Below are 26,934 nucleotides of genomic sequence, written 5' to 3'. Positions count from 1 at the left end.
AGCTATTTTGCCTATGTGCACTAACATGAGGCAACTAACTGTCTGTGTCCTGATTTGGCGCGCCTATCTGTTCTTGTGTGCGCGCTCTTATTAAGCGTGTGGCGTGTGTTGAGAGAGTTCATTCAAATCTGTTCCTTTTTTTAATCCTCTGACTATTCAGGAGTTAATAACGGGAAGAGGACATATTTTTCTCACTGCTCGCTTGATAGAAACAGAAAAGTAGGTCTGCGTTCCGGTGCAGAATGAAGCGTTCCGAAAGGGCACCCGACCCCGTGCCGCAGACACGGTGGATGACACATTATCGGTGATTTTTCGCCTAAAAGTAGATGGAATGTAAACTTGACCTCACGCACTAACGGGGAAGATGAGTTGTGCTTTTTCTCAATGTCTCATCGTATATATTTTGGATTTAGCAGTTGGTAAGTCTGTTTTTTATACTATAAGGGGCATTTTGTTCTTATTAGCTAAAACGTTTTTATTTTATTTCTAAAGCTCAATACGGTAGACTATTTCACCTAAATATATATACTCACATACAGTACATATATAGATACACATACATATATATACTCTGAACAAAAATATAAAAAGCAACATGTAATGTGCTGGTCCCATGTTTCATTAACTGAAATAAAAAATCCCAGAAATGTTCCAGACACAGAAAAAGCTTTATTTCTCTCAAATGTTGTGCACAAATTTGTTTACATCCCTGTTAGTGAGCATTTCTCCGTTGTCAAGATAATCCATCCACCTGACAGATGTGGCAAATCAAGAAGCTGATTAAACAGCAAGCTCATTACAATTGTGCTGGCGACAATAAAAGGCCACTTTAAATTGGGCAGTTTTGTCACACAACACAATGCCACAGATGTCTTAAGTTGAGGGAGCGTGGTGACTGCAGAGCTGTTGCCAGAGAATGTGATGTTCATTTTCTGTATCATAAGCTGCCTCTAACGTTGTTTTAGAGAATTTGGCATTACTTCCAACTGCAGACCACATTTAACCACGCCAGCTCAGGTCTCCACATCCGGTTTCCTATCTGAAGGGGGGTCTGGTGGGGGTGCTGAGGAGTATTTCTTTCTGTAATAAAGCCCCTCTGCTGTCAATTTTTTTGTTGTTGATTGGCTGGGCCTGGGTGGGCCTATACCCTCCAAAACCCACCCATGGCTGCACCCCTGCCCAGTCATGTGAAATCTTTGAAATTGTTGCATGTTGCATTTATATTTTTGTTCAGTATATATAGTGTGTGTGTATATACACACACACACACACACACACACACACACACACACACACACACACACACACACACACACACACACACACACACACACACACACAGACACATACTTATGTGATAGGCTATAGCTCTCAACCCTGCAGAATTAACTTTCCAATGATTATAGGGTGTAGATGTTCTTTGATTACATGTTTGAAACTCATTACACAGTAGCCTAGATTGACTGCAAACAGTGTCAAGGCATTGACAGCCATCCAAAAGGATTAGTTGAAGGTCTTTGTCTTTGAGGAGATTTGCTTCAGTGTCTGTACATTGAGTGCTCATATTAATACGTTTGATGTAAACAAACGTTGCCTGCTGCCAGTGAGGCTATGATGTCACAATCCTAGTTACTCAATTTAGATTTTTTGATTGATTATCTGAGGGATAAAGGCTGTTTGTTTGGCTGACCCATTTTACAGGTAATCTGTCCTCTAAAATGATTAAATTCCACTGCCCCAAGGCTCTAGGCCCTAACACAATGCCAGCAACAAAAACACTGAGGATATGTACTATTTCAAGCATCTGTGTGTGTGTGTCTGGGTCTGGGTCTTTAGTCTTGCTTGCCAGACGAATGGCACTCCACCTCCAGCGGCTCTTGAGATCAACTTGGTCTGTGAGTGGGAGAGAGAAAGAGAGAGATAGTCATCTCCTTGCTGCCTTTCTGTCTGTTCTTTATTCACCCCTCCCTTCCCATTGCCAGTAGCTGAGTTAATGCTTGTTGGGATCAACCACATTATGCCTTGAGTGAGCCCATTTTCAGAAGAATCAAGACTCACAACAACGCCAGGCTCTAATTCTCCGATCACCATATAATCGAATACGACCCTGATTTGGATTGCAGATTCTTAGTGGAATGGTCGCTTTAGGAAATGTCGACGGACATCATGAAAAATATTTGCCTTCACCTACAGGACTCACGCTTACAGAGTTGAGTGTCAGCTCTCTTTGCTCCAAGGAGCAGCTGTTTATTTTTTATGTTTTTAATGTGAGTATGTAGCACAAGACCCTCCAGCCCTCTCCTCCCATCCATGTAGTATCTGGAGCAGGACGGCAGAGCGATGTGCCGAATGGCTGGGTCTGTAGATGAAAAGCTGGGGGATTAGCGGGAAAAACATGGTGAAAAATAATCCACGATGATGTCAGGGTGTAGAGGCCAAGGTGGGAGGGAGGGGCTGGAATGCTACACTGGCATTATTATATAACACCGTGGCTACGTTTACATAGGCAGCACCAATTCTAATATTTTTTCTCACTAATTAGTCTTTTGACCAACCAGATCAGTTTTGAAAAATATCTGATGTGAAAGGACCAATTAGTGGGATTTTTAAAAAAAAATCTGAATTGGGCTCCCTGTATAAAAGCAGCCTATTTGGTCTTTTGACCAATCACATCAGATCTTTTCACATCAGCTCTTTTTTCAGAGATTATCTGATTGGTCAAAAGACCAATTAGTGAAAAAAAGTATCAGAATTGTGCTGCCTGTCTAAACGCAGCCTACAACGCTCACAATATTTACTTAATGTAAAGCTAGTTGTGATTCTTTCTGCCACAGAATGCGCTTATGAAAGTGCAAATGAAAACATATCATTCATTACAGTGTATATATTCTCAGAGAATGAGGTCACTACTAGGTTTTTGTGGCCTCAGATGCCTGTGCAGGGTAGAGATAGAGATTAGTGCTTCTAAGCACTATATCCTCTCTTGACTTGTTTAAGAGACAGGTTGGCTTTTAATTCATCATTCTGACCTTTTTACCCCGACAGAGCCACAGCACTTAGCACACACTAAGACCACACCAATGGGAGAAAAAAAAGAGTACCATCAACATGCACTAGTGGTGCCACTGGTTTTAACATGCATCCTTTGTCCTGCTCTTGTCCACATTCTGATTGTGCCAACATTTTTAGACAGGTGTAGATGATTAAGAGACGCATTAGGATCTTATTGTGATTAGATCTTCCTGACCACCTCTGGATATCTTACAAGTGTAGACAGATCAGGACAGTGAAACCATTTAACTCATCATTATCCCGCCCTATAAAATCATTGACAGGTGTTACCATTGATTTATGCCAATATGTCTTCAAATAAATCATATTTTGAAAGAATAGCTGTGAAATAATTTGCATACAGGGAGGGACCATGAAATGTGGTCACAATGCAGACACAGTGGACGGATAAGATAAACATTTTAATACCATGTGAAGACACATTTCTGAAAATGTGTGTAAAATCAGCACTGCAATTAATGAATGAACAAGCCAATAATGAATCATTAAAAGTAAAGGGGGGAAAAAGGTGCACATTATATTGCTATCCCAACCTGTAATTGCCCTCATGAGACAAAACAGATTATGCTTTGGCTACATAACCTTGATAATGCACTATTAATAATCCATTACAGCTCGCCGGTAAGGTTTGATTCCCAGTGTTACAGAGAGAGGGAGCTATGATCATTTGGGAAGTATAGTAACAATCTTTGATTTTGCCATCAGGAATCATAAAGTTGTTCTATTCTATGTCTAATGAATGCCTATAGCATGTTTTGCGCTGGTCTATGCTATGGGTTTCACAGAAGGGAGTGGACTACACATTGTGGGGAGAAATGTGTGTAACAGATATTTTACTTGTCATCTTTGAACCACAGGCTATTTAACGGTCACTCTTGAGTCCCTCCCTCCCATTGTCATTGGAGACACGGTGACACTCAAGTGCAATTTCAGGACAGATGGCAACCTGCGAGAGATTGTGTGGTTTCGGGTGAGTAGGGTTGCCTCGATGTACCCGAATGAACCGTATGGTTGTTTGCAACAGCACATATCGTGTGTTTTCTTACCGTTTTCCATTGACAATTCAATTAAAAACACTGACACATGAGTCAAAGCTTTGTTCAGAAGAGACAGAGCATTAGATACAGTACATAGCAAGCTATCTGACTTCTGAAGAGCTATTAGGTTTGATAAGGTTTGTTAAATTATTATTATAAGCTCCTTGTAAAAATTCACTTCAAATTCCCATTAACTCCACACTGTGAAACTCACATCTTGTAACAACTAACTAAACTGATAAAAGAAGAGGCTTCAAAGCTCTCTGGGCTTCATGAATTGGAAAATAATAACTGTGTGCATTGATAGTTTTGTATAGAAAGCTTGTTTATTATTGACATGCCCAGGGTGTGTGATGTATTCTTTCACTTTCTAGGTGACAGAGGGTGGCAGTGCCAAGCAGAAGATCTTCACCTACGATGCCATGTACAACAGCAACTTCTCCCATATGGAGGACTTCCGCAGACGAGAAGACCTGGTCTACCAATCAACTGTCCGGTAAGCTTGACCAGTAGTCTGCAGCCTCAAGAAAAAGAGCATTGGTCAGTGTTTTCACTTGCAAGTGTATGCTTATCTTGCCTTTTTTTATTTGATCTTATAAAGGCTTTGAGTGTATGTAAAAGTGCTGTAAAACCCCTATCTTGTACTTGTGTTATCTTCCTGGGTTTGCTGTTGTGTTGCCAGGCTTCCTGAGGTGCAGATGGAAGATGATGGACCATATGAGTGCCATGTGGGGATCTACGACAAGGCCTCTAGAGACAGGGTGGTCTTAGCCTCAGGCACCATTGTGCTCACTGTCATGGGTACACTTCAAGAGAATTTGTGTTATATAGATATTATCATGTGGTATTGGATAGGATTTTGTGGATGGAAGGTTTTGTAGCCTTTCTCCTGCATCCACGATTCTTTTGTGTTTTAGCCGTTTTCATTACCACCACTATCAGCATTTTTATCACCTGCCTCCCTCTACTGTTGAGATGTAGGAAATGCACAGAAGACGACTTTCTGTCATCAAGTACAGACATGAAAAACATGTTTTAGTTGAGTTTTTTTTTTTAAAGTTGCCATTCGGGAAAAAACTGGGGGGTGGTAACTGAAAATACTAGACAAACTTTGCCTATTTGTGGATGGTTTTTGTCATTTTAGTCCCAGGCTCCTTCTTTTCCTCCATAGTGCCTCCTAAATCCATCTCTGTAGTGGCAGCAGACTGCCCGGCCCCCTTCAATCGCTACGAGGCTCAGAACTTCACTCTAATCTGCATCGTCATGGGAGGAAAGCCAGCCCCTATGGTGAGTTTGCCCACATGCTAGCTGAGGAACGCTCAACTACGTTCTCTTCTTATATCGAGGCGGTGTTGAGTTTTGATAACTGGTACTGCGATTTGCTCGCAACAACATTGAGCCACCATCAGTCAATTCTTGTAAAAACCTAAATTCTGAAAACAGTTACCTGTACCTAATTGTAATGAAACAGCTGGGAGCACCTTCTAGCCCGAAGTCCAGCGCGCTATCGACTGTGCCACAAAAACATTCTCAAGTGGCAGAGTTGATATGCGCTCTTATAAACCCAGGGTCGTTACACTATGTTTGTCCCTTACAAAATGTCTAGCTAAGGAACAATTTTAGGGTTCTCACACAACGTTTATAAATGTAGGCTGCAGTTGCTAAACTCAATAAATATATATAGCCATACAGTGTAGCTATTTCAAATATGTTGAATTAATCAAGTCATTTAAATATTTTGATGATTTCCAACGAACAAGTTAACTATAGTAGCTATCGAAAAGTTTCAGCTAGCAGCATGGAGTCAGGACATAACCAAACTGTCGCTGAGATAATGGATGCTGCGACTTTCAAGGAGAAAAAGGCATTGCTGAAACTCATTCATATGGTTGTAGTGTAGAAAAGGGGGGGGGTGAATGTGATTCATACCCGAATACCACAAACAAGGAGCAACTTCCAAAGAGGCAGAGAAGTGAACCATCAATGAGCCAGCTACAGGACATTATCGTCTGCATCCTCACGGCTAACATCAAATAGAAGGCAGATGACACCATGGACTTTGAAAAAGAACACTGTCATCATCGATAACCTGAAGAAAGCGATTGAGCAACACTGAAAACAGGTTGCAAAGCAGGAGAAGAAATTCACAGAAATAGAGTCAAAGGTTAACAAGACTGACCGGTACAGTCAGAGATGGAATCTTCAAATTTATGGAATCGCAAAAAGAGAACATCAAAGCAAAGGTGAAGGACATTTGCAGACCAACAGTCCCGGAGGCCGAGCGGAAGGTTGTTGCAGCTTTGCGACTTGCGTTTTCAGTGTTGTGTAACTGCTGCTTCAGAGTATTTACTTCCCCAGATGGAACTGGAGAATAATGCAGACGTTTTACGTGCCCCCGGCAAATTGTGTTTTTTTGTTAGTTTGTTTGCATTGTTTGTAACATTTATTAAAACTTATATTGTACAGAATGTTGCCGCTACCGTCTCTTATGACCGAAAATAACTCTAGACATCAGGACTGCGATTACTCACCAAGGACCTTTTTTTCCTTTCATGACTCTGACGAGCCCGAAGCAAAGGATATACTGCTTCCTCTGGAACAGGCCCCGATCCCTGTGATCTGCGTGACGAGAAGGTCTTCTGACAATTCGTAGGTGATCGAATAAAACCCCACTTCCTTCCATTATGCTAGCAAACATGCAATCTTTGGAGAATAAAATTGATGAGTTAATCAGAAGATTAAACTACCAACGGGACATTAAAAACAAAATAACATCTTATTCTTCACGGAGTCGTGGCTGAACGACAACAATATCAAAATACAGCTGGATGGTTATGGTTATAGAACAGCGGCGTCTGGTAAGACAAGGAGCGGCGGTCTATGTACTTTTGTAAACAACAGTTGGTGTGTGATATCTAAGGAGGTCTAGAGCTATTGCTCGCCTGGGGTAGAGTATCTCATGATAAGCTTGTACCTACCTACCAGGAGAGTTTTTCTGTATTCTTCGTAGCTGTTTAAATACTACCACAGTCAGAGGCTGGCACTAAGACAATGTTGGATGAGCTGTATTCCACCATAAGCAAACAAGAAAACACTCACCCAGATGCGGCGCTCCTAGTAGCCGGGGACTTTATTGCAGGGAAACTTAAATCTGTTTTACCAAATTTCTATCAACATGTTAAATGTGCAACCAGAGGAAAAATAACTCTGGCCCACCTATACTCCACACACAGAGACGCATACAAGCCCTCCCTCGCCCTCCATTTGGCAAATCTGACCATTATTCTATCCTCCTGACTCCTGCTTACAAGCAAAAGTTAAAGCAGGAAGCACCAGTGACTAGATCAATAAAAAGTGGTCAGAGGAAGCAGATGCTGAGCTACAGGACTGTTTTGCTAGCACAGACTAGAATATGTTCCGGGATTCCTCCGATGGCATTAAGGAGTACGCCACATCAGTCATTGGCTTCATCAACAAGTGTATCAATGACGTTGTCCCCACAGTGACTGTACGTACATACCCCGACCAGAAGCCATTGATTACAGGCAGCATCCGCACTGAGCTAAAGGCTAGAGCTGCCGCTTTCAAGGAGCGGGACTCTAACCCGGAAGCTTATAAGGAATCCTGCTATGCCCTCCAACAAACCATCAAACAGGCAAAGCGTCAATACAGGATTAAGATCAAGTCGTACTACACCGGCTCTGACGCTCGTTGGATGTGGCAGAGTTTGCGAAACCATTACCGACTACAGAGGGAAGCACAGCCGAGAGCTGCCCAGTGACACGAGCCTACCAGGCGAGCTAAACTACTTATATGCTCACTTCGCGACAAATAACACTGAAACATGAATGAGAACACCAGCTGTTCCAGAAGACTGTGTGATCAAGCTCTCCGCAGCCGATGTGAGTAAGACCTTTAAAACTTCTTATGGCTGGGGAGCAGTATTGAGTAGCTTGGATGAATAAGGTGCCTAAAGTAAATGGCCTGCTCCTCAGTCTCAGTTGCTAATATATGCATATTATTATTAGTATTGGATAGAAAACACTCTAACGTTTCTAAAACTGTTTGAATGATGTCTGTGAGTATAACAGAACTCGTATGGCAGGCAAAACCCTGAGTTGAAATCAAAACAGGAAATGAAAAATCTGAGCTTTGTATGTATTCACCAGAGTCCCCAGAGTCCCCAATGAAATCCCCTTGAGATATTAATGATGTTGCACCGCCTAGGGGTTCCACTAGATGTCAACCATCAATACAAACTATAGTGAGGCTTCTATGGTGTTGTGGGAGTGAATGATAGCAGAATTAGTCAGGTGTCTGGCAGTCAGCCATTTTCTGATCATGCTTATTCCTCATGGTAGTCACTTGCGTTCCATTGCTCACGAAGACAAGGAGTACTCCGGTTGGAACTTTATTGAAGCTATATGTTAAACACCCTAATGATTGATTCTGTACTTAGTTTGAAATGTTTCTTCGACCGGTAATATTACTTTTTGTCTGATATAACACTGACCAGAATGAGCGTTTGGATATGTATACCAAACGCGCTAACAAAAGAAGGTATTTGGACATAAATAACGGACATTTTTTGAACAAAACAAACATTGTGGATTTCTGGAGTGCTTTCTGATGTAGATCATCAAAGGTAAGGGAATATTTATCATGTAACTTCTTGTTTATGTTGACGTCAACATGGCGGCTATTGTGACAAATGTTTCTGAGTGCCGTCTCAGATTATTGCATGGCTGGCTTATTCCGTGTTTGTTTTTTGAAATCAGACACAGCGGTTGCATTAAGGAGAGGTATATCTATAATTCCATGTGTATAACTTGTATTATCATCTACATTTATGACAAATATTTCTGTTGAATGATGTGGCTTTGCAAAATCACTTGATGTTTTTGGAACTAGTGAAGGTAACGCGCCAATGTAAACTCATTTTGATAAATATGAACTTTATCAAACAAAACATACATGTATTGTGTAACATGAAGTCCTATTAGTGTCATCTGATGAAGATCATCAACGGTTAGTGATTCATTTTATCTCTATTTTCTGCTTTTTGATTTTCTGTGGCTATGTGGTGACCTAACATAATCGTTTGTGGTGCTTTTGCTGTAAAGCATATTTGAAATCAGACACTGTGGTGGGATTAACAACGAGAATAGCTTTAAAATTGTATGAGATACATGTATGTTTTGAGGAATGTTAATTATGAGATTTTTGATGTTTTGAAAATGGCGCCCTACACTTTGACTGGCTATTGTCAAATCGCTCCCGTTAACGGGATTGCAGCCATAAGAAGTTTAAACAGGTCAATATTCACAAGGCCGCAGGGCCAGATGGATTACCAGGACGTGTACTATGAGCATGCGCAAACCAACTGGCAAGTGTCTTCATTGACATTTTCAACCTCTCCCTGTCCGAGTCTGTAATACCAACATGTTTCAAGCAGATGAAGTGCTTTGAAAGGCTGGTCATGGCTCACATCAACACCATCATCTCAGAAACTCTAGACCCACTCCAATTTGCATGCCGCCCCAACAGATCCACAGATGATGCAATCTCTATTGCACTCCACACGGCCCTTTCCCACTAAGGACCCTGGGACTAAACACCTCCCTCTGCAACTGGATCCTGGACTTCCTGATGAGTCTCCCCCAGGTGGTAAGGGTAGGTAACAACACATCTACCACGCTGATCCTCAACACGGGGGTTCCTCAGGGGTGCGAGTTCAGTCCCCTCCTGTACTCCCTGTTAACTCATGACTGCATGGCCAGGCACGACTCCAACGCCATCATTAAATTTGCCGATGACACAACAGTGTTAGGCCTGATCACCGACAATGATGAGACAGGAGGTCAGAGACCTGGCTGTGTGGTGCCAGGACAACAACCTCACTTTCAATGTGATCAAGACAAAGGAGATGATTGTGGGCTACAGGACAATGAGGACCGAGCACTCCCCCATTCTCCTTGACGGGGCTGCAGTGAAGCAAGTTGGGAGCTTCAAGTTCCTTGGTGTCCACATCACCAACAAACTAACATGGTCCAAGCACACCAAGACAGTCATGAAGAGGGCAGGACAATACCGATTCCCCCTCAGGAGACTGAAAAGATTTGGCATGGGTCCTCAGATCCTCAAAAGGTTCTACAGCTGCACCATCGAGAGCATCCTGACTGGTTGCATCACTGCTTGGTATGGCAACTTCTCGGCCTCCGACCGCAAGGCACTACAGAGGGTAGTGTGAACAGCCTAGTACATCACTGGGGCCAAGCTTCCTGCCATCCAGGACCTCTATACCAGGCGGTGTCAGAGGAAGGCCCTATAATTGTCAGACTCCAGCAATCCTAGTCATAGACTGTTCTCTCTGCTACCACACGGCAAGCGGTACCGGAGCGCCAAGTGAAGGTCGAAGAAGCTTCTAAACAGCTTCTACCTCCAAGCCATAAGACTCCTGAACATTTAGTCAAATGGCTACCCAGACTATTTGCAATACTCCACCCACTCTCACCCAGTCTTTACACCACTGCTACTCTCTGTTGTCATCTATGCGTAGTCACTTTTATAACTCTACCTATGTGTACATACTACCTCAACTAACCTGTACCCCAAGAAAAACTGACTCGGTATCGGTACTCCCCTGTATATAGTCTCACTATTGCGATTTTACTGCTACTCTTTAATTACTTGTTACTTTTATCTCTTATTCTTATCTGTATTTTTTTAAACTGCATTGTTCGTTGGGGGCTCGTAAGTAAGCATTTCTACTACACCTGTTGTATTGGGCGCATGTGACTACTTGTATTTGATAAAATATTAGAACCGTGCGTGTGTTATAAATACGTTTGGAAGTTACTGGGAACTGATGAAATTTGATATAAGGGTTTTGGCTTTTTCAATGGGGAAAGAAATTACTTGTGACAAGAGAGAGAAAGAATATAACATCATAAAGGGAATAATGGATTACACAACACCAACAAAAATGATCTATCATCACTGCAAATGCAGTTACTGTATCTACAAGGAAAAGGCCCAGGGAGGGTTTGTAAGATCAAGACAAAAATGGATGGAAGAGGGAGAGAGAAATGCAAAATATTAAATTAATTTTGAAAAATGGCAGGCGAAATGTCTTCTGTATGTAAATTAATGATCAATAATTCTCCCAATGAAAATCCAAAAGAAATCTCTGTTTGTTGCCAAGTTTTATCAGAATATTTATACATCAGCCCAGTCAACTTCCAATATGGATTCTTTCTTAGACACTGTAGCAAACACTGCTCAGAAGATAGATCATGATTTCAGGGATATTTGTGATGAGTTATAAAAATGTAGATAAAATATTGAAATTTAAAGCCTTAAGGACAATAGATCCCCTGGAAAGTATGGTTTAACAAGCAAGTTCTATAAAACATTCAATGATTGATTGATTTTCATTCGTGCTATGTTCCAAGAAAAAGGGGAGTGACCGGCTTCCTTAAAGCACAGTGTAATTAGTTTGATTCCCAAACCTAATAAGTATTAGCCTGTTGAATAATGATGGGAAGTTATTTGCCAATGTATTTGCTAAGAGGTTGAAACAAGGCTTACATCATATAATTGATGAAGAACAATATGGTTTTATGCATGGCTGACATATTAGAAGTAACCTCAGTTTGATCTTAGATATGATTGACTATTATGACCTCATCCTTGATAGTTTTCACACGTTTGTTGATTTTTATAAAGCTTTTGACACTGTAGCATATGAGTTTATGTTCAAAGCAATCTTTTTATTGGGTTTGGTTTAGTGACTTAAAAAAAAAAAAGTAGTCCAAACTTTATACAGTAGTTGTACTAGATCTGTGAAATTAGCTCACTGGACATCCCAAAGATTTGATATTGGGCGTGGCATTAGGCAGGGCTGGCCAATTAGTCCATTTGTATTTTTATTGGTTACTCAAATTATGGCTCTTCATATCAAGAAAGGGTGATTAAGGTATTTCAGCAGGAATTTAAAGGAATTTAAACTAAAATTTAAACTATGTCAACTGGATAATATCTGCCAAAGGGGGCGGAGTCGCAGTCTACTGCAGAGATTGACATTACTTTGCAGGTCCATACCCAAACAGTTTGAACTACTAATTTTGAAAATTACTCTCTCCAGAAACAAGTCTATCACTGTTGCCGCCTGCTACCGACCCCCGTCAGCTCCCAGCTGCGCCCTGGACACCATTTGTGAATTGATCGCCCCCATCTAGCTTCAGAGTTTGTTCTGTTAGGTGACCTAAACTGGGATATGCTTAACACCCCGGCAGTCCTACAATCTAAGCTAGATGCCCTCAATCTCACTCAAATCATCAAGGAACCCACCAGGTACAACCCTAACTCTGTAAACAAGGGCACCCTCATAGACGTCATCCTGACCAACTGGCCCTCCAAATATACCTCCGCTGTCTTCAACCAGGATCTCAGCGATCACTGCCTCATCGCCTGTATCCGCCACGGAGCCGCAGTCAAACGACCACCCCTCATCACTGTCAAACGCTCCCTAAAACACTTCTGTGAGCAGGCCTTTCTAATCGACCTGGCCCGTGTATCCTGGAAGGACATTGACCTCATCCCGTCAGTTGAGGATGCCTGGTCATTCTTTAAAAGTAACTTCCTCACCATTTTAGATAAGCATGCTCCGTTCAAAAAATGCAGAACCAAGAACAGATACAGCCCTTGGTTCACTCCAGACCTGACTGCCCTCGACCAGCACAAAAACATCCTGTGGCGGACTGCAATAGCATCGAATAGCCCCGTGATATGCAACTGTTCAGGGAAGTCAGGAACCAATACACGAGTCAGTCAGGAAAGCTAAGGCCAGCTTCTTCAGGCAGAAGTTTGCATCCTGTAGCTCCAACTCCAAAAAGTTCTGGGACACTGTGAAGTCCATGGAGAACAAGAGCACCTCCTCCCAGCTGCCCACTGCACTGAGGCTAGGAAACACGGTCTCCACCGATAAATCCATGATTATCGAAAACTTCAATAAGCACTTCTCAACGGCTGGCCATGCCTTCCGCCTGGCTACTCCAACCTCGGCCAACAGCTCCGCCCCGTAGTTCCTCACCCAAGCCTCTCCAGGTTCTCCTTTACCCAAATCCAGATAGCAGATGTTCTGAAAGAGCTGCAAAACCTGACCCGTAACAATCTGGACCCGCTATTTCTGAAACTATCTGCCGCCATTGTCGCAACCCCTATTACCAGCCTGTTCAACCTCTCTTTCATATCGTCTGAGATCCCCAAGATTGAAAGCTGCCGCAGTCATCCCCCTCTTCAAAGGGGGAGACACCCTGGACCCAAACTGCTATAGACCTATATCCATCCTGCCCTGCCTATCTAAGGTCTTCGAAAGCCAAGTCAACAAACAGGTCACTGACCATCTCGAATCCCACCGTACCTTCTCCGCTGTGCAATCTGGTTTCCGAGCCGGTCACGGGTGCACCTCAGCCACACTCAACTAAATGATATCATAACCGCCATCGATAAAAGACAGTACTGTGCAGCCGTCTTCATCGACCTCGCCAAGGCTTTCGACTCTGTCAATCACCAAATTCTTATCGGCAGACTCAACAGCCTCGGTTTTTCGGATGACTGCCTTGCCTGGTTCACCAATTACTTTGCAGACAGAGTTCAGTGTGTCAAATCAGAGGGCATGCTGTCCGGTCCTCTGGCAGTCTCTATGGGGGTGCCACAGGGTTCATTTCGGCCGACTCTTTTCTCTGTATATATCAATGATGTTGCTCTTGCTGCGGGCGATTCCCTGATCCACCTCTACGCAGACGACACCATTCTATATACTTTCGGCCCGTCATTGGACACTGTGCTATCCAACCTCCAAACGAGCTTCAATGCCATCCTTCCGTGGCCTCCAACTACTCTTAAACGCGATAAAACCAAATGCATGCTTTTCAACCGATCGCTGCCTGCACCCGCATGCCCGACTAGCATCACCACCCTGGATGGTTCCAACCTTGAATATGTGGACATCTATAAGTACCTAGGTGTCTGGCTAGACTGCAAACTCTCCTTCCAGACTCACATCAAACATCTCCAATCAAAAATCAAATCCAGAGTCGGCTTTCTATTCCGCAACAAAGCCTCCTTCACTCACGCTAAGCTTACCCTAGTAAAACTGACTATCCTACCGATCCTCGACTTCGTGTCATCTACAAAATGGCTTCCAACACTCTACTCAGCAAACTGGATGCAGTCTATCACAGTGCCATCCGTTTTGTCACTAAAGCACCTTATACCACCCACCACTGCGACTTGTATGCTCTAGTCGGCTGGCCCTCACTACATATTCGTCCTACAAGTCCATGCTAGGTAAAGCTCCGCCTTATCTCAGTTCACTGGTCACGATGGCAACACCCATCCGTAGCACGCGCTCCAGCAGGTGTATCTCACTGATCATCCCTAAAGCCAACACCTCATTTGGCCGCCTTCGTTCCAGTACTCTGCTGCCTGTGACTGGAACGAATTGCAAAAATCGCTGAAGTTGAGACTTTTATCTCCCTCTCCAACTTCAAACATCAGCTATCCGAGCAGCTAACCGATCGCTGCAGCTGTACATAGTCTATTAAATAGCTCACCCTTTTTCACCTACCTCATTCCCATACTGTTTTTATACTGTTTTTATTTATTTACTTTTCTGCTCTTTTGCACACCAATATCTCTACCTGTACATGCCCATCTGATCATTTATCACTCCAGTGTTAATCTGCAAAATTGTATTATTCGCCTACCTCCTCATGCCTTTTGCACACATTGTATATAGACTATTTTTTCTACTGTGTTATTGACTTGCTAATTGTTTACTCCATGTGTAACTCTGTGTTGTCTGTTCACACTGCTATGCTTTATCTTGGCCAGGTCGCAGTTGCAAATGAGAACTTGTTCTCAACTAGCCTACCTGGTTAAATAAAGGTGAAATAAAAATAAAAAATTTTTTTTTTGAGAGACCGGAATGAGTTTTCTAAAGCAGTTACCTATATTGAAGAGTTGTTATTGGTTTCAGACTTGAAAATATATATAAATTAGTCAGTCTTATTTCCACTCAAGGACTGTGTTTTACAGGAAGTATATGCTATCCCAGTTAAAGATAAGGTAACTTATCTTGGAATTGTTATATGCAATGATGAAAAACAAATTATTGAGTAAACAAAATAAATTGAAACACTGGTTACTGAGAGATATTTCATAATATGGTCAGGTTTTATTGTCCAAAGCTGATGGTTATCCAGGTCTGTTTATCCAGGTCGGTTTATGTCTCTCTATCACTTGACTTACCCCCTAAAACTGTAAAGGACTTAGATAAGATTCTTTATCATCTTATTTGGAGGAACAAGCCTCACCATCTACAGAAAGATATTATCAGTAATACCCAAGAACAAGGAGGACTGATTTCAATATTCTAACTACAGTTGAATTCGGACATTTACATACACTTAGGTTGGAGTTAACTTGTTTTTCAACCACTCCACAGATTTCCAACTATAGTTTTGCCAAGTCGGTTAGGACAAATACTGTGTGCATGACACAAGTCATTTTTCCAACAGTTGTTTACAGACAGATTTCACTTATTATTCACTGTATCACAATTCCAGTGGGTCAGAAGTTTACATACACTAAGTTGACTGTGCCTTTAAACAGCTTGGAAAATTTCAGAAAATGATGTCATGGCTTTAGATGCTTCTGATAGGCTTATTGAAATAATTTGAGTCCTATATCGACATAACCTGAAAGGCCGCTCAGCAAGGAAGAAGCCACTGCTCCAAAACCGCCATAAAAAAGCCAGACTATGGTTTGCAACTGCACATGGGGACAAAGACCATACTTTTTGGAGAAATGTCCCCTGGTCTGATGAAACAAAAATAGAACTGTTTGGCCATAATGACAATTGTTATGTTTAGAGGAAAAAGGGGGCTTGCAAGCCGAAGAACAACATCCCAACCGTGAAGCACGGGCGTGGCAGCATCATGTTGTGGGGGTGCTTTGCTGCAGGAGGGACTGGTGCACTTCACAAAATAGATGCTATCATTAGGTAGGAAAATTGTGGATATATTGAAGCAACATCTCAAGACATCATTTACATTTACATTTAAGTCATTTAGCAGACGCTCTTATCCAGAGCGACTTACAAATTGGTGCATTCACCTTATGACATCCAGTGGAACAGCCACTTTACAATAGTGCATCTAAATCTTTTAAGGGGGGTGAGAAGGATTACTTTATCCTATCCTAGGTATTCCTTAAAGAGGTGGGGTTTCAGGTGTCTCCGGAAGGTGGTGATTGACTCCGCTGTCCTGGCGTCGTGAGGGAGTGTGTTCCACCATTGGGGAGCCAGAGCAGCGAACAGTTTTGACTGGGCTGAGCGGGAACTGTACTTCCTCAGTGGTAGGGAGGCGAGCAGGCCAGAGGTGGATGAACGCAGTGCCCTTGTTTGGGTGTAGGGCCTGATCAGAGCCTGGAGGTACTGAGGTGCCGTTCCCCTCACAGCTCCGTAGGCAAGCACCATGGTCTTGTAGCGGATGCGAGCTTCAACTGGAAGCCAGTGGAGAGAGCGGAGGAGCGGGGTGACGTGAGAGAACTTGGGAAGGTTGAACACCAGACGGGCTGCGGCGTTCTGGATGAGTTGTAGGGGTTTAATGGCACAGGCAGGAGCCCAGCCAACAGCGAGTTGCAGTAATCCAGACGGGAGATGACAAGTGCCTGGATTAGGACCTGCGCCGCATCAGTCAGGAAGTTAAAGCTTGGTTGCAAGCCTGACTAACCGGTGTCTGTATGTAGCCTCGCTACTTTTATAGCCTCGCTACTGTATATAGCCTGTCTTTTTACTGTGGTTTTATTTCTTTACCTACCTATTGTTCACCTAATACTTTTTTTTGGTTAGAGCTTGTAAGTAAGCATTTCACTGTAAGGTTGCATTCAGCGCATGTGACAAATAAACTTTGATTTGATTTGAAATGGGTCTTCCAAATGGACAATGATCCCAAGCATACTTCCAAAGTTGTGGCAAAATGGCTTAAGGACAACAAAGTCAAGGTATTGGAGTGGCCATCACAAATCCTGACCTCAAGCCTGACCTCAATCCTGTAGAAAATATGTGGGCAGAACTGAAAAGGTGTGTGCGAGCAAGGAGGTCTACAAACCTGACTCAGTTACTCCAGGTCTGTCAGGAGGAATGTGCCAAAATTCACCCAACTTATTGTGGGAAGATTGTGGAAGACTACTTGAAACGTTTGACCCAAGTTGAATAATTTAAAGGCAATGCTACCAAATACTAATTGAGTGCATGTACACTTCTGACCCACTGGGAATGTGATGAAAGAAATAAAAGCTGAAATAAATAATTCTGAAAAACGGAGTTTAAATGTATTTGGCTAAGGTGTATGTAAACTTCCGACTTCAACTGTAGCACTTTCAAAATAAATAGAATTTTGAAGTATATTAAGAACCAGAACAGTATTTGGAATGTCTTCCCTAAGTAGTTATCAATAACCATACCTAACCCTAACCTAGACTCTTACCGTAACCACTTATAATGTCAACTTCAATGGGGTAGGACTTCCCAAGGATACTGGATAGCACAAGTCTAATTGAATCTCAGTTTAAGTAGTACGGGCAATGAGGAAAAAGTTGATGGTTGTATTTGCTAAATGTTTTTATTAAAAGTATGAATTTCAGGGCCCCGCGAAAGGACTGCAGTTTTAAAGGACAAACATAGGTACAGGTAAGCGTTTTCAGAATTGACATTTTTACAAGAATCGACTGATGGCCTCTATAAAAGAAGAGTTGAGTTCCTCGGTTGCCCACATGCAAACTACTCAAAAGTACTCCCACTAGAATATATTTTGAAGTAAGAACAGTCACTGCACTGTTGAAATTATTAGTGCTCTTGGTTGTTACGGGCTCTTACGATGTTGTTCCCCTCTCAGGTGTACTTCAAGCGTGACAGCGAGCTGATCGACGTGTTCCCCTCTATTATGGAGGGTGGTGGGGGCCAGTCCCAGGGAAGGGGCCTGGCAGGTCTACGGGGCTCTAGGCCCCTGATCAGCAGAGATCTGGATGACACCAAGCTGAAGAAGTCCCTCTCCTTGCTGGACCAGGACCAGGGGAAGCCCCCCCATCTGGACCATGACACCCCTGGAACCAGAGGGACAGGGAAGACAGGAGGGGCCGGGGAGGGACCAGGGGCCCTGGGAGAGCGTGGCGGTGTGGAGGGGTCTGAGCCCAGCCCCACCACCACGGAGGTGATCCCAGAGACGGTGGTAAGCCGGGAGTTCCCCCGCTGGGTACAGAGCACAGACCCCCTCTACTACTTCCAGCACAGGCGGCAGGTCTCCAGCGATGGCACCATGGAGGTCAGAGCCATGCTCACCTGGAGCCTCAACCCCCAACTGGACAACGACGCCCTGTTCAGCTGCGAGGTCAAGCATCCAGCTCTGTCCATGCCCATGCAGGCTGAGGTCACTCTGTGTGGGTACCAGACCAGAGCATGCCCTTCCACCTTCTACCTTACTCATATACCAGGCTCCCAAACTGGTTTGACCATGAAAATCAGCTGGATACCAAATACTAATGTCTCCTTGAAAACAGAAACAATATGTACAGTCGTGGCCAAAAGTTGAGAATGACACAAATATTAATTTTCACAAAGTTTGCTGCTTCAGTGTCTTTAGATATTTTTGTCAGATGCTACTATGGAATACTGAAGTTGATGAAAAGAGTCCATATTTGCAGTGTTGACCCTTCTTTTTCAAGACCTCTGCAATCTGCCATGGCATGCTGTCAATTAACTTCTGGGCCGCATCCTGACTGATGGCAGCCCTTTCTTGCATAATCAATGCTTGGAGTTTGTCAGAATTTGTGGGGTCCACCCGCCTCTTGAGGATTGACCACAAGTTCTCAATGGGATTAAGGTCTGGGGTGTTTCCTGGCCATGGACCCAAAATATTGATGTTTTGTTCCCCGAGCCACTTAGTTATCACGTTTGCCTTATGGCAAGGTGCTCCATCATTCTGGAAAAGGAATTGTTCGTAACCAAACTATTCCTGGATGGTTGGGAGAAGTTGCTTTCGGAGGATGTGTTGGTACCATTCTTTATTCATGACTGTGTTCTTAGGCAGAATTGTGAGTGAGCTGAGAAACAACCCCACACATGAATGGCCTCAGGATGCTTTACTGTTGGCATGACACAGGACTGATGGTAGCGCTCACCTTGTCTTCTCCGGACAAACTTTTTCCCCCAGATGCCCCAAACAATCGGAAAGGGGATTCATCAGAGAAAATGACTTTACCCCAGTCCTCAGCAGTCCAATCCCTGTACCTTTTGCAGAATATCAGTCTGTCCCTGATGTTTTTCCTGGAGAGAAGTGGCTTCTTTGCTGCCCTTCTTGACACCAGGCCATCCTCCAAAAGTATTCGCCTCACTGTGCGTGCAGATGCACTCACACCTGCCTGCTGCCATTCCTGAGCAAGCTTTGTACTGGTGGTGCCCCGATCCCGCAGCTGAATCAACTTTAGGAGATGGTCCTGGCACTTGCTGGACTTTCTTGGGCACCCCGAAGCCTTCTTCACAATAATTGAACCGCTCTCCTTGAAGTTCTAGATGATCTGATAAATGGTTGATTTAGGTGCAATCTTACTGGAAGGAATATCCTTGCCTGTGAAGCCCTTTCTGTGCAAAGCAATGATGACGGCACGTGTTTCCTTGCAGGTAACCATGGTTAACAGAGGAAGAACAATGATACCAAGCACCACCCTCCATTTGAAGCTTCCAGTCTGTTATTCAAACTCAATCAGCATGAGAGTGATCTCCAGCCTTGTTCTCGTCAACACTCACACCTGTGTTAACGAGAGAATCACAGACATGTCAGCTGGTCCTTTAGTGGCAGAGCTGAAATGCAGTGGAAATGTTTTTGGGGGATTCAGTTCATTTGCATGGCAAAGAGAGACTTTGCAATTAATTGCAATTCATCTGATCACTCTTCATAACATTATGGAGTATATGCAAATTGCCATCATACAAACTGAGTTAGTAGACTGTGAAAATTAATATTTGTGTCATTCTCAAAACTTTTGGCCAAGACTGTAGACTGACCTTGCACGGAGTTGCATTATTTTACAGAGAACACATAGAGCCCAGAGTTGATTATCCCTTATATACCAGGCTATAATTTAATACATTTGCAGCTAGAATGTGTTCATTTTCCGGTAGAAATGTGTTCAACATCTACTGAAGTAGCTAGCGTTACACATTTACTAGACAGCTACAGTAGTTGCCGTGGTAACCAAACAAACAGACTTGAGAGTTTAACAAATCAAACCATCAGTCCTAGCTTGCCATTATGAAAATCTAATTCAACAATACCAATGTTTTCAATATGACTTTTGCTTTCAGCTCAAACATAGAACATGTAAGAATTAACTATAGCCATTGAATTATACCGTGCAAATATACTGTGCATAATAGGAAAATAATGCACTCTTGAATGCCCTTCAAACTAATCAGAAATAAATATTCAACAACGCCATGGTATATTTAAGCAATAAGGCCCGAGGGTCTGTATCCAGGCACTCTGCGTTGCGCGTAAGAACAGCCCTTAGCAGTGGTACATTGGCTATATAGCACAACCCCTCGCCCTATTGCTATTATGAACTGGTTACCAACGTAATTGAAACAGTAAAAAGTAATTTTAAAAAAAATCATACCGGTAGCATACCATGGCTTTCAGTATTCAGGCTCGAACCACCCGGTTTATATTCCAAAATAGTACATTTCCAAAATATTAGTTAAAGTCCAAGTTCACTATAGGATTACATTATTTCCTGAATTCATGGAAAATGTCCATGGTGTCTGAAAACTCTGAATTGAGGGATTATGACTCGATTCCAGGCCATATCACAACGGCAGTGATTGGGAGTCCCATAGGGCGGAGCACAATTGGCCCAGCGCCTTCCGGGTTAGGGTTTGGCCGGGGTAGGTGTCACGTTCGTCGTATAGAGGAGACCAAGGCGCAGCGTGATATGAATACATTCTTCTTTAATAAACTAAGAACACTAAACAAACTAACAAAATAACAAAACGAACGTGACGCTAATTACAACAAGTGCTGACATGCAACTACACATAGACAATAACCCACAAAACCAAAATGGGAAATTGCAACCTAAATATGATCCCCAATCAGAGACAACGATAAACAGCTGCCTCTGATTAGGAACCAATTCAGGCCACCATAGACCTACATTCACCTAAACATACCAAAACCCCATAGATGTACAAAAACCCTAGACAAGACAAAAACACACATACCATCCTCGTCACACCCTGACCTAACCAAAATAATAAAGAAAACAAAGATAACTAAGGTCAGGGCGTGACAGTAGGTTGTCATTGTAAATAAGAATTTGTTCTTAACTGACTTGCCTTGATAAAGGTTAAATAAATAAATAATGCATCATATATATATATATATATATATATATATATATACACACACACACAATGGGGAGAACAAGTATTTGATACACTGCCGATTTTGCAGGTTTTCCTACTTACAAAGCATGTAGAGGTCTGTAATTTTTATCATAGGTACACTTCAACCGTGAGAGACGGAATCTAAAACAAAAATCCAGAAAATCACATTGTATGATTAAGTAATTGATTTGCATTTTATTGCATGACATAAGTATTTGATCACCTACCAACCAGTAAGAATTCCGGCTCTCACAGACCTGTTAGTTTTTCTTAAAGAAGCCCTCCTGTTCTCTACTCATTACCTGTATTAACTGCACCTGTTTGAACTCGTTACTTGTATAAAAGACAACTGTCCACACACTCAATCAAACAGACTCCAACCTCTCCACAATGGCCAAGACCAGAGAGGGTGTAAGGACATCAGGGATAAAATTGTAGACCTGCATAAGGCTGGGATGGGCTACAGGACAATAGGCAAGCAGCTTGGTGAGAAGGCAACAACTGTTGGCGCAATTATTAGAAAATGGAAGAAGTTCAAGATGACGGTCAATCACCCACGGTCTGGGGCTCCATGCAAGATCTCACCTCGTGGGGCATCAATGATCATGAGGAAGGTGAGGGATCAGCCCAGAACTACACGGCAGGACCTGGTCAATGATCTGAAGAGAGCTGGGACCACAGTCTCATTGAAAACCATTAGTAACACACCAAGCCGTCATGGATTAAAATCTTGCAGCGTACGCAAGGTCCCCCTGCTCAAGCCAGCGCATGTCTAGGTGTAACGGATGTGAAACGGCTAGCTTAGTTAGCGGTGTGCGCTAAATAGCGTTTCAATCGGTTACGTCACTTGCTCTGAGACCTTGAAGTAGTAATTCCCCTTGCTCTGCAAGGGCCGCGGCTTTTGTGGAGCGATGGGTAACGATGCTTCGAGGGTGACTGTTGTCGTTGTGCGCAGAAGGTCCCTGGTTCGCGCCCGGGTATGGGCGAGGGGACGGTTTAAAATTATACTGTTACATAGGCCCGTCTGAAGTTTGCCAATGACCATCTGGATGATCCAGAGGAGGAATGGGAGAAGGTCATGTGGTCTGATGAGACAAAAATAGAGCTTTTTGGTCTAAAGTACAACCTCAAGAACACCATCCTAACAGTGAAGCATGGAGGTGGAAACATCATTCTTTGGGGGATGCTTTTCTGCAAAGGGGACAGGACGACTACACTGTATTGAGGGGAGGATGGATGGGGCCATGTATCGCGAGATCTTGGCCAACAACCTCCTTCCCTCAGTAAGAACATTGAAGATGGGTCGTGGCTGGGTCTTCCAGCATGACAATGACCCGAAACACACAGCCAGGGAAACTAAGGAGTGGCTCCGTAAGAAGCATCTCAAGGTCCTGGAGTGGCCTAGCCAGTCTCCAGACCTGAACCCAAAAAGTCTGTATTGCCCAATGAAGCCCCGAAACCTGGAGGATCTGGAGAAGGTCTGTATGGAGGAGTGGGCCAAAATCGCTGCTGCAGTGTGTGCAAACCTGGTCAAGAACTAGAGGAAACATATGATCTCTGTAATTGCAAACAAAGGTTTCTGTACCAAATTGTAAGTTCTGCTTTTCTGATGTATCAAATACTTATGTCATGCAATAAAATGCAAATTAATTACTAAAAAAAATCATACAATGTGATTTTCTGGATTGCCTCTCACAGTTGAAGTGTACCTATGATACAAATTACAGACCTCTACATGCTTTGTAAGTAGGAAAACCTGCAAAATCGGCAGTGTATCAAATACTTGTTCTTCCCACTGTGTGTGTGTGTGTGTGTGTGTGTGTGTGTGTGTATGTGTGTATGTATGTATGTATGTATTACACACGCAACCATACTCAGAGGTAATGACAGAAAACAATCACTTCCCAGCCCAAAGCATCAGCTAACTACAGGAGTATACGGTACTCGTATGCTTTAGCTCAGGATCCAGCAGCAGCGAGCGACTATTTTGAGGTGGTGACTCACGTAATGAGGATGATCCTTAATGGAGTATTTGTTCAGAGCATCCATTAGTTCTCCTTAGAAACGCATTAGAAATTTCACGGCAGATCAGCTATTTTTTTTACACCGTTACATATGTAATCACATAAGCACACACACACCTACCCACAATATGTTCTGTATGCAGTACAGCCACGGGCATCAGTTTATGATGAATTCATGGCAAACCTCATATCAGTAAGTATGAGTGGATTACTAGATATAGTGGAGATTTTTCATCATCAAAAACAGCTATTCCAAGACTGTCATGCTCATATACAAAATGGACTCATAGGCTGAAAGCTTTGTGCATGTTATACAGAGAATATATACTCAACAAAAATATGAATGCAACATGTAAAGTGTCACATGTTTCATACGCTGATAAAATATCCTCGAAATTTTCCATATGCACATTGGAAAAAACTCTCAAATGTTGTGCACAAATTTGTCTACATCTCTGTTAGTGTGGATTTCTCCTTGGCCAAGATAATTAATCCACCTGAAAGGTGGCATATAAAGAAGCTGATTAAACAGCATGATCGTTAAACAGGTGCACCTTGTGCTGGGGGCCTTGAAAGGCCACTCTAAAATGTGCAGTTTTGTCACACAACATAATGCCACAGAGGTCTCACGTTTTGAGGGTGCTCGCAATTGGCATGCTGATTTCAAGAATGTCCACCAGAGCTGTTGTCAGAGAATTGAATGTTAATTTCTCCACCATAAGCCACCTCCAACGTCATTTTAGAGAATTTGGCTGTACGTCCAACCAGCCTCAAAACCACAGACCATGTGTAACCATGCCAGCCCAGGACATCCGGTTTCTTCACCTACGGAATTGTCTGAGACCAGCCACCCCGACAGCTGATAAAACTGAGGAGTATTTCTGTCTGTTATAAAGCCCTTTTGTGTGGAAAAAGATTTGCTGGGCCTGTCTCCCAAGTAGGTGGGCCTATGCCCTCCCAGGCCCACCCATGGCTGTGCCCTTGCCCAGTCATGAAATCCATAGATGAGGGCCTAATTTATTTATTTCCTTATATGAACTGTAACTCATTGAAGTTGTTGCATCTTGCATTTATATTTTTGTTCAGTATAGATGACTTGTTGCATTTATTTCTTTATAAATAGTTTGTGACAAATAAGGAAAAAATAATAGAAGTAATTTGTTACTGACTGCAACGACTGTAAGTCGCTCCGGATAAGAGCGTCTGCTAAATGACCAAAATGTAGAGGTGACAATTTTGTTAATAACATATTAAAGATTAGATCAGATAAAAACATTGATTGTTTATATTTTATTTCCCTTTAGCTGCTCCCAGGGGCCCCAAACTCTCCATGTCGCCTGGTAAGGCTAAAGTAGGAGACACTGTCCGCATTACAGTTCAGGGCCTCCAGATCTCTTCCACAGGGGTGAGTACATGAGAAGTGCTATTTGCACCAATAAGTGCATTCAACTGTAGTAGGAAAGACAACCACATATCACAATCATTGAAAGTGAATCTTCTTCAAAAATATAACATTTCACCAACAGGTGTCGCTCTATGACTATAGAATACAGCTAACTGGTGAAAGTCATTCAGGTGTTTGATGGGATCAGTTTGAGTAAGATGAGCTGGCAAGGCACATAATCGATAATCTTGATCACAGAGTAATTATTTGGGATGCAAGGTGATTTGTGCATCAGTGATTATATGCAGTCCTTCTGTAGTGTAGTCAATATCATACACACATTATTTACAAAGGATGCTTTTCCCCATGCACTCTTCAGAATATGGTGTTCCCCGAGCCACTGTTCACCTGGACCAGGGTGGGAGGTAATTTGCTGGACGGGAGAGAGGACCATAATGGGAGGGAGCTGGTGCTTGAGAGAGTACCAGCCGAGCTCAACGGCTCCATGTTCCGATGCACTGCCCAGAACCCTCTGGGATCCACTGACACACACACGCGGCTCATCGTGTTTGGTGTGTGGGTTCTCTATGTCAAGGGTTCTCTATGTCAAGTTACCCCCTCTCCTCATCCATATGACTTACTTTATTTTCTCTGTTTTTACAGAAAACCCAAGACTTAAGAAGGGGAGACAACATTTTGTTGGTATGCATAGAGAGATTGGACAAAAGGAAACTCTATTCTTTGCAAGGTCAACATAAGTCCTTCTACTAAAGATGAACTAACGCTTATTTATTTCTATTAGCAGATGCAGCCTATTGCAATGAGGCACTGGAGCTGACCACCATGCTGTTAATGTTAGCCGTGACATGGGAGATGACGTGAACAGCTAAATGGACCCCTGCCCTTCTCCAGTCTCACTAGTCTCTCGAGTTTCTCCTCTGTCGCTCACTTCCCCATCTGCAGTTCCAGCTACTGGAGCTGAGGCACTGTTCACTTTTCATAAAAGCAGCTTAGGAAAAGAAAATCATTGTCAGGAAGAAGATGAGAACTACATACATTCTAACTCTCTAGGCTTTTATGTTGTCATTCTGCCTGCCTAACTGCTTCTTCCCTTTTGGTTTTTTCAACATCCAATGACCAACTATCACAGTGGTTATGTTTTATAGTAGACCCCAACCTGTGTTAGAGGTAATTTTAACCAAGTTTATGTGGGCTGGCCCACATTAGATGCTTTTTCCCCATCTTCCTGTTATTTGAAGGTCAGAACACATACAATATGACATGTTTTGACATATCTTGGTCAGCAAGTCCTTGGATAAAATAAATGTTTGGTTGGAAGAAATGTCCTTGAAATGTATTTTTGTTCAGAGTCATAGATAAGGAGCGATATGTTTTTTTTTCTTCTCGATTTGCTGAAAGGCTTGCAATTCTTTTAAGAGAAATGTACAGTCTGCGGTAATGGTCCCTACTTGAATACACAGCCCGGTTTATTTTACCGACACCAAATCTGAGTTAAGGTGCCAATGTGACCAAACCGGTATTGTTTGAATATGTGCTGTCCTGGGAATAGAGATATATGATGGAACTTGAGCCTACAATCAGATGAGAGTTCAACATGATCTCATGTTGAATATTGTCACCTTAAAACACGATCTTTATGGCATTACTGATATCTAGAAGAAAAATAAACGCACACCTATTTAGGCGAGGTGGTGGCTAGCGGAGTAGAACACTTGAAAATTAGAGAGACGCACACTCTAGGACCTCAGATGCAAAAATTGAATTATCAACGTTTCGACAGCCAAGCTGTCTTCATCAGGATAATCACCAGAGTATTCAAACACAAGGCAATTTAAATTATAGGCTACAGATAACACATAGGCAACTTCTATATATTTATGACAGACT

At 42.8% G+C, this 26,934-nt stretch overlaps 1 protein-coding gene across 2 annotated transcripts; it reads left to right on the top strand.

The window, feature by feature from the left end:
• Positions 1 to 26,508, top strand: LOC118361283 (immunoglobulin superfamily member 21-like). Of its 2 annotated transcripts, none has more exons than XM_035741105.2 (10): positions 1 to 419; positions 3,930 to 4,042; positions 4,484 to 4,605; positions 4,792 to 4,910; positions 5,281 to 5,396; positions 18,074 to 18,614; positions 24,947 to 25,047; positions 25,406 to 25,598; positions 25,690 to 25,728; positions 25,832 to 26,508. In XM_035741105.2, the coding sequence occupies exons 1-10, from the start codon at positions 365 to 367 to the stop codon at positions 25,906 to 25,908; spliced, it is 1,476 nt and encodes a 491-aa protein (XP_035596998.1). In that variant the 5' UTR covers positions 1 to 364; the 3' UTR covers positions 25,909 to 26,508. The 2 variants fall into 2 exon arrangements, with proteins under 2 accessions (XP_035596998.1, XP_035596997.1); XM_035741104.2 differs by having other exon boundaries at positions 3 to 419; positions 25,829 to 26,505.
• The last annotated feature ends 426 nt before the right edge of the window (positions 26,509 to 26,934 follow it).

Source organism: Oncorhynchus keta, chromosome 28 (assembly GCF_023373465.1).
Source record: "Oncorhynchus keta strain PuntledgeMale-10-30-2019 chromosome 28, Oket_V2, whole genome shotgun sequence".
NCBI lineage: Eukaryota > Metazoa > Chordata > Actinopteri > Salmoniformes > Salmonidae > Oncorhynchus > Oncorhynchus keta.
This window is presented reverse-complemented; position numbering and strand designations above follow the sequence as displayed.

What these genes read in the sequence shown, in the direction of transcription:
- LOC118361283 (XM_035741104.2), top strand. Translation starts at nt 365, where the DNA reads ATGAGTTGTGCTTTTTCTCAATGTCTCATCGTATATATTTTGGATTTA. An exon ending in GAGGAAAGCCAGCCCCTATG is followed by an intron (nt 5,397 to 18,073) that starts GTGAGTTTGCCC and finishes TTCCCCTCTCAG; the next exon opens with GTGTACTTCAAGCGTGACAG. An exon ending in GCAGGCTGAGGTCACTCTGT is followed by an intron (nt 18,615 to 24,946) that starts GTGGGTACCAGA and finishes ATTTCCCTTTAG; the next exon opens with CTGCTCCCAGGGGCCCCAAA.